Consider the following 16,229-nt stretch of genomic DNA (forward strand, 5'->3'; position numbering starts at 1 on the left):
TCCTCATAACTTGTAGACTAATTAATGATTGGGTTCAATGATACAAAGTTATATAGCAAAGTTGGAATGACACAATATAAATAGCTATGTGACACAGAGAACAAGCTATTCATGCCTTCTGGACTGAAAAACTAAGAATGAAATCTCTTATTTCATCGTTGGCCCTATCAAGCGCCGTTCGTCCTTCTGCATCTTTGACATCATACTTGGCTCCAGCTCTTAAGAGTTCCTCCAGTTTCGGCTTGTCACCCTCCGAGGCAGCTAGCATAAGCAAGATATCCACTGGGTGGATGTCCTGACTTAAAAGAGCCTCCATTTTAGAGTATGATCCCTCAACAGCAAGCATGCCCATGTAGTTGAAGTACTGGGAAAGATAACATCCGAGATGTTATAATTAAGTTCTTATCACTATCATATCAAATGGAACACTACAAAAATGACTACAGAACAAGTAGAAAAGTCAGTGACTAGGAAGACCCTGATAAACATCTTTGTTTTCAGTACAGCGTATATGGAGGAGTGTAGATGGACAGCACTGATTTAAGAGAATTGTAGTGAAAAATATTAAGAAAGGAAAAAATCTACATGCATGCTAATTGTTTCATATATACAATCCCATCCAAAATCGACGCAAAAGATTGAATAATTTCAATAACTTGGCTATAAATGTTCTCGATTTATTATGTAGCATAGGTTGGGAAGAGGACAAGAGATTTGAGGATGCATTGATCTCAGATTCATATCAAATCCCAACCTAAAATCCTAAAACGTCCAGCTCTACAGCAGGCGGATAAACAAGATAAAAAATACTGATCTATCTTCAGTGGTGTGGCTGTGCGTCCTCCATTATATATATCTATGGCATTTCCTTTTATTTTTTTCCCAGTTATTTCCAGAAAACAGAGCTAATTCATCCAATTCTAGATATAAACCTACTCTGATATAGAAGCATGAACATGTTTTTCAGGACTACAGACTACAACTTTTCCTCCTGCATTTCACATGAAATTGAAAAAAAAAAAAAGAGATTGTTCACGCTTAATCTCTCACAATCCCAATACTGCATGTCACCAATGCATAATCCTCCATTTGTGCAGGGAACAAAAAAAAAAAAAAGAAAAAAAAATCTAAGTGATCAAAATTATCCTTATTTATCTATAACTTATTCAGCGAAAATAATCGCAGGTTCCCGCCTGATCTTTCCGCATGCTACACAAGCTTGTAAAGCAAAACGAGATTATTTTCACATGATAATCTCACATAATGCAAATCGGCAAGCCAGCAATGAAGAACCCTTCGCCTAGCAGAAGCACAACCATAAAATTTCTATACAACCAACATCATTTTCCTTACTCAGTCAGTACTCATCTATGAATACCTAAAATATCAAAACGATGACTATCTATGAAATCATTTCCATATAAGCCAGAGCCAGCGACACAAAACCAGATAGAGCAATCAAAATCGGAAGAATTCTGGGGTGCTCACTTGTTCAACGTCATCTTTATCGAAATCATCGCGGGATTGGCTGCCATAAATTCCAGCTCCTTCAGCATCGACGCCGTTTTTACCGAATTTGAACCAGCACCTGGCTCTGGAGCCATTGGAGGGTCCAATTCCAGAGGTGAGTTTGAGGGAACCGACTTTGGTTGTAAAAGCGAGAAACCGAGAATCCAATTTTGCGAAGGAGACAGGGGAAGCGAGGGGTTTGGAAGAAATGGTTTGGTGGGCAGTACAGAAGGGGATAGAAGCCATTGTTGAGATGCTCAATAGATGACAGGGGCTATCCATCTGTTTCTACCGTAATCTCACATTTCTATCCACACGTGTAAATTCATCTAAATTACCCGCGGTTTTGCTAAATTATTGTTGTATTGTTAAGGAATAAATCTAATTTAATTTTTAATCAATTTTTTTTAAATAAGCAAACAATTTTAATTATTAAAAAAATCTCTTTGCCTGTTCGATTTTGAGTTTGTTAAAGTTATGATTTGCGCAAAATTAATTTATAAACATGAATTCACGCAAAATTCAAGTTGGTTGAGGTCAAAATTAAAGTTAGCCAAAATTTACATGTGCAACATATTATATTACATAGCATTTCATAGTATGATCACTGTCCATCGAACCTTCAAATCACCCTGACACGAAATTATAGGTTAGCCTTAGACCAATGTACAATATCATTGGCCCTGAGCTCGCGTTTATTAATAGAATCACTTGGCCCAAAGGTTTTCTATCTCATTTTTAGACTATAGTTTTTTCCAATAGATACGATGGGATGTCGTTGACTTCAACATCGTATCACACAGACACTAAGGAGTCTGATATCTCTAACACTGCATCTTAATAGACAGTAAGGAGATCTTCTCCAACGTTGCACCTTAAAAGGTACCAAGAAGGTATAGTTCTTGAACACCGCACTCCGTCGGGCATTAAGGAGAATATGCCATATGGTCTTATCACCTCTTCTCCACTGAAGTGAACTCCCACCCTTATGATCATGCTTTCCGAACCACATAAGTTCTAAATCACCACTATATATACTTTCTTACACATAACTTCTATATATATAAATATATATTACATATCATTTGAAATCATATATTTCAATGCTTTATTTCAATCACAAGTCATTTCATGCAACAACCATGCAATGCTATAAGATATGCTTAGTTCAAAATAGTTTCATGTATTACATAGCAAACTTACACACAGTTACAATAAACAGTTAAACAAAGAAGTTATTCGATTACTTCAACTCTTCTGTAACTAGAGAGGTTACCCGTGGATTTCAACTACTACAACAGCTTATCAGAAGCTTCCTTTCTCAACTCACATGAAGAATATGCCAATCTAACCACACTTGGCACATTTTAGTCATTAGGTCGATTTTTATCAAAAATACATATTTACTACTTAGAGCTATATTTAACTGTAAATTCTTTTTCATGTATTCATTCTAGGTCTATTACTACTCGATTACTATTTTACATTACTCAATTGGTCTTACTTTGTCTAAACACAATTTTGCCCTAGAATCTCTCTCTCTTAGGGCCAAAACTAAGCCTACGGGTTCAAAGCTCTACCGTTTAGGTTTAAACCAGTCACAAAACTCTAATTTAACTTTCGAGAACCTTTAACTCCACTGATTCAATTTTCTATAACTCATTTTTAGAAAAATATGTGTAGAATGGAAGGTAAGAGTTATATATAGCTTACTTGCTAAGTTATCGATTCGAAGCACCTTCCAATGACCTGAAATAGCTTGCCCTAGCTGATCAACACTTTTTCTCTTCTCTCTCTCGTGTGTTCTCAATTTCTCTCCTCTGAAATTTCTCAAATTTCATGACTTAAGAAGCCATGTTTTGGTCTATGTGTCGCGAAGCATGCAATACAAGTCGTGGCGTGTAGGACAGTGATATTAATTCTTACCACGCGCATTTGCTTTAACCCCTAATGCACTCCTTCTACCCGTATCTGTTCATTTAACATCTCAACGAGTCACACTATCAAGTAATTATCCAAATCTTTATTTTCATACTAATTACCACTTTACCCTCAGTTAGCAACTAATCACAAGATTAAAAAAATTCAGGATGTTACAATTCTCCTCTCCTTTTAAGAATTTACTCTCAAAATTTATAAAGCACATAAATACATACCTAAGGAAATAGGTAAGGATACTGTTGCCTCATTCTATCCTTTGCCTCTTAGGTAGCATCACTAAGAGCCATGCTTTACTAGAAAACCTTAACCAATCATATAGTCTTGTTCCTCAACTCCTTCTCTTTCACATCTAGCATTTGCTTTGGCTCAGTCATAAAGGTCAACTTCTCTTGGAGTTCAATCTCCTCCGGTTCTATCACATGTGAAGGATTAGGTTGATATTTCTTAAGTTGTGATACATGGCATGCACACTAAAAAACTGTGGTGATAGAGCAATTTTATAAGCAACTAGTCCAATCCTTCCTAAAATCTTGAAAGGACCAATGAATCGAGGAGTCAACTTCTAAGCTCTAATCAACCTCCCAATTCCCGTTACTGGTGTAACCCTCAGAAATACATGGTCTCTCATAAGTCATCTCTCTAGTGAGTAGCTTAATTCCACTATGAGGTTATCAAGTGGACAAATTTCCCAAGTGTGTAAGTGAAGTGGATTTCATTTTAATGAAATGGAATCTTGGAGTTTAGATTGTGGAAGAATTATATTATCTTTCTCATTAATTGTGGCTTTAGTGTTAATCACTCTCCTCTTAGACGAATTATGCTTTCTATGATAACTATCCTAGAAAATTTAACCTAACTAGTCTTATTCCCTAAGTCATTAACCAATGTCCTTAGGTTATCTTCCTAGTTTGGTTTTAGAGTGAACCATAAATTATGTAAAGTCTTATTTTGTGTCTTAACCTTATTTACAAAACTATGTAAGAGTAAAGCAAGACAATCATCAATAGTAAAATACAAAACTATGCATTTTACTCATGATGACTAAATTAAACCATAAGTATCAAAAGAATATTATCAACCAAACAAGTATTTCTTATTACATCAATATAAATTCAACTAGAAATGTAAACCCACGACGAATTAAAATTGGACTAAGGAATTAATCATCAATTCAAATGAGAAAAACTAAGAGAATAGAAAGTTTTAGCCATGTGTAACGCTTTGATTCATTTTCCATCCATCACCCCTCTAGGATTCCTTTAGAAATTTGGCCTCTTATCATCATCTTTAAAGCTTCAAGGTAAAATGCAACAAGGCCTTGCCTTTTTGTCTTCTTTGTTGGTGATTTGAGAGCTTGAATCCTTAATTAGATCTATGGATAAGATGAAATTAGAATAAGGAAGATAATAAGAGTGGTCTTGTGTAATTTGGTGAAGAAATGAGAGAGATATGAGTAATGGATTGGGTGAGTAAATGGATGAACAAGTGAGAAAGTGAGAGAAAAATTTAAAGATGGGAAAATTGAGAGAGAATTTGAACTAAGAGCTTAAGGCATGGAATTGGCTTAATGAAAAATGATAGAAAGTGATGAAAACTTGTCAAGTGGTTGTAGTCTTCAACCAAATGTCCACATGGTTGAAACTACCTCTAAATTTTAAGGGAAATGGTGACAATTCCAATGTTAGACTTGATCTAATACAATGTACTATTCTAATCCTAATTTGTACCCTTTCAAATATGTGTATGTGATGCCACTTTTTCCCTTTAGAACCTTCTTTGGCTGCCTTAAATTATATCTTCAATTATTACATTAATTCACCTAAGTCACAATTGAATCACATAATCAATTTATCATTGTGTGACATTTATTTAATTGGACTCGAATAGAAAAATTTAATTCAACCTAGGTATTAAAGTGACTGAGGGAATATGAATGTAAATATCTCATAAGACACAAATGTAGGCAAGTACACACTTGAACTAGAATCAAAAGTTAAATGAAAACTCCTTAGAGAGATAACCTTAAAGTGTGTCTCTTCTTAAAAACTCTCAACTTAAGATGAATCAATAAAAACTAATTTGACCAATCATCTTAGCACATTAAAAGACATAATTACCAAGTTTAACCTCACATTTGTAAAAAAGGTGCATTTTATTACCAAAATACTCTTAATGCATATAATTCAACACTTGGGCTAATTTGTACTAAAAATGTGATATGAATGCATATGAACACTTATTTAGGCATGTAAAATGGTCTCTTTAAGCTAATAAATGTGTGAAAATAATGTGTCTTATCACCTTATTAAACTAATACTCAACCAAAACCTCTGGTAATCATAGGACTAATCTAAATGGATTACCATTTCATTTAAAAATCATTAAAATAAAAAGCAATACAATTGGGATCCTAATTTTTTTAATAAATAAAATTGTGTCAAACCAAACACAACTAGTTTGAATTAGAGTATAAATATATTTGGAAGCATGAGATACCATTTTGTCATTCAAATATTCAAAATTGGGTTGAAAACAGCAAGTTACACAAAACAAAGGGGATAGATCATGACTTGTAACAATACACTGGACATCAACTCTATCCTACTAAAGGTGGGGAAGATCAAAGTAACAATAATTATTAGTAATCTCAAGAGCTTTCCTAGCAAAGCAATTAGTAGGGCTAACCTTTACCTATATACAAAGTAATTGAGACATTCTAGTTTCTTCAAAAAATTGTTGCTTTTTCAGCAATTACATCATGGAAGAGATGATAAAGATTCTTTTGTTGTAAGAATTAAGGAGGTTTATAACTTTGACACTATGGCAAAAAACCTAGGTTGAAGGGAAAATTTGTCTTGAAAGTTTTTCATGAGATACAACTAGTATATTTATCTTTTAATCAGCGCAATATTACCTCAGAATAGTAGTTTCAAAAATAGTGTAATTTTGCCCTTTAACAACATTTGACTAACATTGATAGTTAGCTGAACAATCTTGACTGGGGTTAGAGCAATGTTACTTTGGAAGTTTTCTGAAGGAACAATTGGTATCCTAAACCTTTTTTAGTATAATGTTTTTGGGTTAGCAATTTTCAAATAAGAAAAAAAAATAACAACCCATAGTTAATGTTGAAAAATGGTTCGTATTTTTAGATTTTGATTTAAAACCTTGCTTGAGATTGCTTGGGTGGAAAACCAACTTTACTTAGAGTGCTCCATAGACTTTCCCTTGAAAAAAGTCCATACTCACACTACTACAAAAAGAAACAAATGATAGTTATTTTAGCCCATAAATGACAGTTAATACGCGTCATTTATATGGTTGACATTTAAAGTCCCCTCAATAAATGATAGTTATAAATTGTCATTTAAAATAAAATTTTGACAGCAAGTTGAGCCATATGAGACAAATAAATGACGAGTAAATTATATAGATGTTATTTAAAGCCATAATATATGACAATATATAATGGGTAAATAATTTACCTGTTATTTATTGTGACTTTAAATGATGGATAAATTATTTACCCATCATATATTGTCATATAAATGACAGTTATTTAGATAACCGTATAACCATCATTTATTATATGTTTTTTTTAATATGAAAGCTGTTTTTATATTAGTCCCCTGTAAAAAGAAATCAAAATAGCAACAGATAGCCATTACAGATTTGAATATTAACAAAATTTATTATATTCAATTTCAAAATTAATCAATAAACATCTCTTAACTAATCTATATCAAATAAATAAATGTAATTATATAAAGTAAACTATTTCAAAAAATAAACTACCTATTAAAAATATAAACATCCTAGCTATTTCTTTGAGGTAGTTCTATCAATCTTCTTGGTATGAGGTCTAAACTTTGAAAATGTATTGACACCATTCTTCAATTACCTCATTTATTTTTAAATTTTCAAATTCTTTAACAGAAAAATTTTTACAGTACTGCAATATATAAATGATCCACCATAAATTAATTTTAATACATTAAATTTTTTTATAATTTAAAAGTTAATATTGTTGACATATCATCTTGGGAATTATGCTCTCATTATGGATAATGATGTCTTTTATAAACCTCATGACGCAAAAACCACAATCCAAACTATTTTTTTTTATCTTAAACACTAAAAATTAAAGAATTAATGAACATATATTAATGTATTACATTTCAATTTAATAAATTATTTCAATTACTTTTATTATATTCCAAGTGTAGGTTACATCAAAATTTATAAGAGACCTTGAAATTGATTATTTTATGTGAGTGCAGTATAACACAATCGCTCTAATAAAATAGTAAAAAAAAGTTAGTATGGAATTTAAATAAACAAATAAATATGTGAAATACTTTATGCACTTGCACATTAATCAACTCTAATAAAATTTGTCTATTCCCTAATTGCCTTCCAAGAGAATTAAGATAATATATCTTTAGAGTGTTGCTGAATGATTCAGCAATGATCAACATCTAATGGTCCTTAATAGTATTAAAAAGTGTTGCAAAATTATAGTTAATTGATTAAATTAAAAATAAAAAATTATTAAGATAAGTGAGAAGTACGTTACTCTTGACAGTATAGTATTATGAATAATGTTTCCTTTCGAGTTCTTGCTTTGAAATTTTTGCTTAATGCCTTTGCTTGTTTTAAAATTTTGTCACTTTTAATTAAGGCATGTGCACCCATTTCATATAGACTAACGAAGAAAAACTTCATTTGTAGATCAAAAGGGATAACAAATTTTTCATACAAGCATTTATTATAAATATTACAAATGGATTAGTTTATATTTAAAATATTAACTATTCATATATAAAAAAATTACCATATGTAGAAGCTAAGAACAATGAGATTGGTCATATCATGTTGAAGGACTTCATCAATAACATCAAGGAAAAGTATATCATATTGGTCTTTGCCTTATATACTAGCCTTGAATGGGATTTGCAAGACCAGAGGATTAGACTTATGAATCATTGCATATGTCTGGAGTAAATTTCTATATTAGCTTGGCAATTGAGGCTCTTGTTTAGGCATAGTTTTATGGGAGACTTCCTTTTTTGAGAAGAGCCTAGATTATTGTATTATCTTTCTCTTGGACTGTGCATCTTTATTAGTTTTTTTTGGGACTTGCATTCTAACTTAACTAGCTTACCATCCAACAAAACTACCCATTGCCTCTCCAACAATTATTATGTCCTCGGTAGGAATAACTAGTGAATAGTTCAAATCCTTTGGCACATCAATAGTAACATGTACATAAGACGCAGGGAGTGGCATATTTTGTAGTATGTCTCCTGAGAAATTAAACACTTGATCCATAGCAACCACATGATGATTCAAGCTATTTGCCAACAACTCACATATGTTCTCACCTTATATTAATAAGTAATATACTATATTAAAGTTATGAAAAAATAAAAATAGTGAATATAAGTGAAATAAATTAATAACATTTTACCTCATGGATATTTTTAATAGGCTGCATTACATTGTAACTACCTTTCCCATTAAGACTAATATGAAACTTTGCCTCCTAGCTCTCCTTGTCCTTTAACAAAGCTTTAATCATGTCCCGTTGCCTAGATAGGTCCTCTTTCAGGGTGGCATTGTTCTCCAATCATCTTGCGCTTTGATATAAAATATGTACCCATTAATGAGATAGCCAGTGAAGGAAAGAATTTGTTTATTTGGACCTTATGCCAATCATTTTAATTTTTCAAAAACTGAATCAGGATTGATAGTTAACTTCTCAAGAATTTACTGCTTTTTTGCATACAAAATGTTTGATCTATTAGAGTTATCTTGCTTAAGCTCAACCATATACATCTTTACATACTCCTCAACCTCTGCAAAGTTGTGTAGTACATATAAATATGCTTGTTTTCACTGTAAGTTGGAGATTGTAACTACTTTATTGCCTATAATTCCTTCTCTATCAGTTCTACCATCATGTCAAGAAGTCGTAAGACCAATATGGTTGACATTTGATAAGTACTTAGTATAAAATTCAAGTGCCTTGTCACAAATGTATTGTTCAATGATACAACCTTTAGCCCGACTCTGATTTTTTACATATCCTTTTAGTATTTTCAGGTAATGCTCAAACGGGTACATCTATCTTAAGAAAACTGTGCCATATATTTGTATCTCTCTAACCAGGTGAATAGTAAGGTGCACTATTATATCGAAGAATGCAGGTAAAAAATACATTTCAAGTTCACACAAGATGAACAATATTTGGCTTTGCAATCTTGGTAATTTTATTAGGTCAATCACTTTACTACATATAGACTTGAAGAAGAAATATAATTTTGTGATTGTGGCTTGAACCATATCAGGTAAAATAGAACGTATAGCTACTAGAATAAAATTTTCCATCAACACATGGCAATCATGCAATTCTAAACCCTCTAACTTCAAATTCTTCAATGACACAAGGCCTTTAATGTTTGAAGAGTATCCCTCTAGAACTTTAATAGTAGCAAGTGACTCACAAAAAGCCTTCTTTTCTTTTCTAAACAGTGTATGAGTCGCTGCATGAAGAAATGTGTGACTTTCCTTTTATTGCAAATCCAACTCTTCCTTATCCCCATAGAAATCATATCAAGTCTTGCCTTGATGCCATCTTTAGTCTTTCCTAGAATATGAAGTAATATATCAATTAAACTATCATACACATTTTTCTCAATGTGCATGACATCAAAAAAATGTCACGTATATAAGGATTGCCAATATGGTAGATAAAAAAATAGACCTTTTCTTCCACCCACATGTCTCAAGATACTTTGCAAAAGTTTTCTAAACTCGATATGTAAATTCTTCACCTTATTAAAATGTTGCTCACCTATTAGTAAGAAACGTGCCTTACTTTCTTCTGAATTTCCACTAAAAGCTTTTTTCAAGCATCGATAATAATGATCAGGATGCAACTATTTATAATGTCTGAGATATATATTTTTCATCCCACATTCTAATCTTACTGAATGTGTGCCTTTTTCACAAACAGGACATTCGAGTTTTCCTTTAATACTATACCTTGACAAATTACCATATGTTAGAAAATTATTGATTGTGCCAAACAACAATGCTCTTAAATTGAATCTTTCTTCTCTATATCCATCATATAACTTAATACTATGCTCCCACAACAATTTTAAATCTTCAATTAATAAAGCCAAATATATGTATATGCCATTTCTCGACTGTTTTGGCCTCAAAATTAGAATGGATAGCAACATATATTTTTACTTCATACATAACTATATAGGTAAGTTGTAAATTATCAAAATAACTGACCATGTATTGTGAGTGCTACTTTGAAGCCTATATGGGTTTATTCCATCAGTAGATAATACGAGGCGAAGGTCTCGATCTTTTGCTTTAAAGTCAAGGTAATCGAGATCAATATTTTTCCATTGAGAAGAGTCAGTTGGATGTCAAAACTTCCTATCTTTGATCCGTTCATCCGCATACCATGTCAAATTTTTTGCATCCTCTATACTACTATATAGTCGTCTAAATCTAGGTACAATGAGAAAGTATCATAATGCCTTCTTTGGACTCTTCCCGTTCTCTTTGAAGCACAAGACATTACATGTTAGACACTCCGTTAATGATACATATTCATTTCTAAATAATATGCAATCATTAGGACATGAATGTATTTTCTTATAACTTACGCTAATTAAGCGTAACATTTGTTTTACCTCATACATAGTCCTTGGAACCTCATTGTTCATAGGTAGAAGTTGTTTTATAAGTGTAAGATTATTTGTAAAACTCTTATCACTACATCTATTGCTTACTTTCAAGTTGTATAATTTCAACACCACCGAAAACTTTGTGAATTTAGTGCAACCAGCATATAAGAACTTCTCTATATCACATTTCAACATCTTTAACATTTCAGGACAATCATCAAGTTTCCTTTCAATTGCATTAGCCATCTCTTCAAGACAATCACCCTTACAAGTATCTGTGTCACAATTATTTAATTCAAAGCTTACTTTATACTCCCAATTACTAGTACACTTATCATCTCTAGTGTCTCCATGTTTATGCTGACACTTATAATTTTCATCAATTTTATGGCATACTAAATGGTCTTCCAACTTAGATTGACCAATTTGCTTTAATAGACCACATCTTACACAAGGGTACACTATTCTTTTAGAGTCTTTTACATGCTTGAGAGCAAATCTCATAAACTCTTTCTCACCATTCAAATACTCTTTACTTAATCAATTGGTAGACATCCAATCTTTATCCATAACTTAATCTAAAAAAAATTTATTCAAGGAAATATGATCAGTGACTCATGAATATGGAGAGAAAAGGAATGATAAAAAGATTATCAATAAAGAAATTGACTATTCTGCATATGATATAGAGTAATTAATGAATTATAAGTTATAATGCATGAGCATTCACATATTCCTTCAACTGTTGAAAAACATTTGGCAGCATAAGGGCATAGAGAAAGTATTTCCCGAGCTCAAACCCTCTTTTCAATCCTAGCAACTCACTCAACAAACTAATTTCAATCATATACCATCATAATAGCAACAAAATTCTTACAAAATAGCATTTTCAAACTCTAATTATTATAAAATTATATCTAAAATTTGTTGAACAATCATAGAAAAAAGAAAAGTACAATAAACATAATTTTCAATCAATGTTTTCTATCTCATTAATCATTCTAAGGTTACACATATCTTAACAATCCCAAGCCAAGAAAAAAAAATCATTCTTTGGAAAATGTAAAAATCTCAATAAAATGGCAATGATTTTTAGAGAAATCGTGCCTTAATTTCAATCACCTAAATCAACTCCAATTGTAATGAAAATTGGCATAATTTCAATATGTAGTTTTGAACAATAAAACTACTCTGATCAAACAAGGCATAAAATTTAAATTAAAAATTATTGAAATAAATCAGATAAAATTCATCGAAAAATACAATCATTATAAATATCTCATTTTGATCACTCATTTTCATCTTAAGAATCATCCTAAAGCTAACTATATCATCTACTATCATTTTCAAGTCAATAACACATCAAACATTAATAATTTTCAACACCCCATAATACCAACGTAGGCAACAAATGAGCAAAAACTTAAACAAGAAACTAATAAAACAATCCATAACATTAAATAAATCAATTCCATAACCTAGAAATCTAAGGATATTGGAAGAAAATGAAGAAAAATCATAGAAATCATACACTCACATACCTTAGAGAAGAGAGAATTGAAACCTAAAGAGTAAGAAAATGAGATGGCAATCAACGACGTAGGTGGTGGGGTCTTCACATCGAAGAGGACAACGATGGTCAATAATAACAATGGAGAAAGATTGAGAGATTTCTATCAATTTCGCGTGCAAGTAGAGAAGAGAGGATGTACGAAGACTAACAGGCAGGAATGAAAAATGAAGAGGAAATTGATTAATAAGAGAGAATAAATGACAGGCGTTTTAATGCCGGTCATTTATTTTCCAATATATGACGGGTGTTTTAAACACCCGTCATATATTAGTGTGACTTTAAATGATGGGTGCTTAAAATATCACCTAATTACTCCAATAATTAACCTAACCATTTTAATCAAACATTACAATAGTAATCAAAGATTAAACACCCAAGGATTCATAATGGTGAAATAGAAACTAATTTATTTCAAGAAGGATTTCAAGTTTTACAATTAAATAAATAAATTATTTAAGCAAAAACAAGTCTAAATTAAAGTTTTAAAACATATGAAGCATGAGATACCAATAGGACTAAACATTTGCATATAGGGTCAAATATTCCATTTTTTCAATAAAACGAGCCATCCGCCATTACCAAAGGATAGTATGTCACAACCAAATACTCTTTATGTCATGAGCCGCAATGTATGCACAAAACATGATAATATCGTGTTGTCAAATAGTAAATCCAGCATCAAACTAGATAATTGAAGTTATTTAGGTGTCTACATAAAGTATTTAGTGAACTAGATAATGGTACTAAGATAACCTAAGATAACTTGTGCAACACACTATAACATGCAAACATAGCACAAATCTCATTTTCACTCCTCAACCTAATTTCATCAAAAAGCATAAGAGGAGGTAATCATTATTTAGTCTACCAAAATAATCATTTACAATCATTAACATAATACTAAACATACTTGCACCAATATTTTGGTTTTAATTAAATATTAATAGATCATATATCTTGACCTAAGACACAAAATACAACTAGTCAACCATAAAAGCATGCATTAATACAATTTATCAAAATAATTTTTCTAGTTGACAATATCATAATAATTACATATAAATCAAAAGTATAATGAGGTTTACAATAAGAAATCAGATTCCTATTGTAAGGTCTCTCTTACTTAACCATACATTATTCCAACATCAAGGTGATCAAGGGTTTATCCTCAAATATTACCAAAATTGACAAATTTCGTAAAAGAAAATTTCTTGAACCTTTTACTATGAAATCCCAAAATATTTCAAATCTCAAACATTAGTTAATAAGTTCAAATTAGACTATGAAAATTGTGCATAAGCTTAGAAATTAAATGGACCCAAAACCATGAATTTTAAGACTCAAAACAGATTTTTGTGTAGAAAATGGCATATGCACTATGGCTCGTGACATGTGCGCCGTGGCTTGTCTTCTCTGTGTTATGTACCGCTGCATGAGGTGCCATACGACGTGATGCTTTGCAAGAATTTGACAGCATTAATGCTATCATTTGATAACACAGGGAGCAAGCTTCTAATGCATCCCAAATGTTTGTTCGACATCTAATTAAGGTGGTTTTGGTGTCTATACGGAGCTTTCTCCTAACTCTAGCTAATGGCACTGGTTTCATACTCAAACTCTTACTCTATAAAAAATTGGACACCAAAACTCATTTTGACCACTTTTTCATAAAATTTCTCAAATGGGTGTCCTAACTCGACCATACATGCTAATAGCTCACACTACCCATCCAACCATACTCAATTAAAAACACTTATATCACAAAATTACCACTCAACCCCGCTTTTCACAAAACACAGAGGAGGAAGAAATATTGCACAAATTCATCAATTTTATTCCAATTCTTTCAAAATACAATTGTTTTTACTTGCACAAGTATTTTAGCTCTATCCATGATTTATAACTAAAATTTGCTAACCCGGGGCAGAAAATACACAAGTTGTACATAAAATAATGTAAGTAGTGCAAAAATAACGTCAAATGTTCCTAGTTGGCAAATACGATAACATATACACATGAAACAATAAAAAGGAGGCATATAAAGGATTACTCCATAATTATAGGCCTCAGTGTGTTCTTTCCTAACTTAGATCCAATGGGCTAAGTCCTGAAAATATTGAGAATTGAGGGGTGAGTATAATTACTCAGTAATCAAGTTTCACCTAACCTATACAGTTGCATATCAATTGTAAATAGATAGATGCAAATAGACAAATACACATATAACACAAATGAACACTTGGCCATAGTTTACAAAACTAACGATTATGTGAACAGGCCCACAACTCACAATATCATGTTATTTTACAAAACATAGCATGAGGTCCTAATAATAACAACCATGCTCCCTCAACACATGCTGGACCATAAAACTAACAACCATGTGGCCAGACTTATATGCATGATCATATGCCAACCTTATACCCTTCTATTACCTTTGATACAAAACTGGTGGCTATCATATGGCTACGTCCTTCACAAACTAACTCAACCTTTCACTTGTGAGAGCTATTAGGCTAAGGTGAACTCACTTACTTATATAATTTGGTTTCCTCCAATACTAACAACTATGGGGTGTCGTACCCCTAATTTAGCCTTCTTATGAACCGGTGGAGATTAGTTAGATTCGAGTCTCTCGTAGAATAAGTGGGACAGTCTCGAATCAACCATGGGATAAGGGCTACCTCTCGATTTTAATGGTTAGTGCCAAGGCAAGTTCTCAATTCCAATGGTCACTGCCAATACCATGTGGATTTAAACCAATCTACTATAAGCGAACTTCCGTCGATGATCATGTTATGCACATTTGTCACATATTATGCATTTCAAGAGATAATTCAAGGCGATTAATCTCACATACCCGTATTCAATCACTCCACACATTCAACATATCACATAATACAATTCTCCACTTTTACAACAACATGCCATAAGTAAATTTATAAATCACATATGGGTGGCATAATAAATGTTTTTCCTTTCCAAAATCGTTTGACAATTAAACACATTGCCGACATGCATCATTTATTTAAATCATCAATCACATTTCATAAACACAATTAACATTCAACTATAAAAGTTAGTTCCCCTGGTTACCTCAAACTTTTGAGAGTTCAAAGGTTTGCCCTTTATAATGTCAACTTCCAAAGCTTCTACAAGCTTGAATGGTGCTAAATGAACCCACACTATAACCAAAATCAAGAATATCATTATCATTTTATCTTCAAGGATTTATCAACACATATCTCCACACACTCTATTTTATCAACCCATAAATAACTACCTATTTATACCCAATAGGCTCTTTAGGTTTCATTAGTGTACATTATCATTAATAACACTTCAAACCACCATTAGTAGACCTAAACCTTTCCTAACTATCACATTTATGTGGATTTTCAGATATTAAATGCTCTATCCAACAAGCTCTTGGTAAAACCATTAATTTAGGGTTATCTATCATAAACCCTTCCCATTATACTTACTTTGACCAA

General features: G+C 31.9%; 1 protein-coding gene across 1 annotated transcript; it reads right to left on the reverse strand.

The window, feature by feature from the left end:
* LOC129303746 (protein LHCP TRANSLOCATION DEFECT) lies at positions 1 to 1,804 on the reverse strand. Its single transcript, XM_054943253.1, has 2 exons — positions 1,489 to 1,804; positions 1 to 364 (listed from the first exon to the last, which is right to left on the reverse strand). Exons 1-2 carry the CDS (start codon positions 1,789 to 1,791, stop codon positions 110 to 112), a joined length of 558 nt encoding a protein of 185 aa, XP_054799228.1. The 5' UTR covers positions 1,792 to 1,804; the 3' UTR covers positions 1 to 109.
* Positions 1,805 to 16,229: the final 14,425 nt, after the last annotated feature.

Source organism: Prosopis cineraria, unplaced genomic scaffold (assembly GCF_029017545.1).
Source record: "Prosopis cineraria cultivar Desert tree isolate PC_DT_omini unplaced genomic scaffold, ASM2901754v1 PC2, whole genome shotgun sequence".
Taxonomy (NCBI): Eukaryota; Viridiplantae; Streptophyta; class Magnoliopsida; order Fabales; family Fabaceae; genus Prosopis; species Prosopis cineraria.

Bases quoted from the DNA above. Each gene is read 5' to 3' on its own strand.
- LOC129303746 (XM_054943253.1), bottom strand. From the start codon at position 1,791: ATGGATAGCCCCTGTCATCTATTGAGCATCTCAACAATGGCTTCTATC. The intron at 365-1,488 runs GTGAGCACCCCA...TATCTTTCCCAG, and splicing joins ATAAAGATGACGTTGAACAA to TACTTCAACTACATGGGCAT.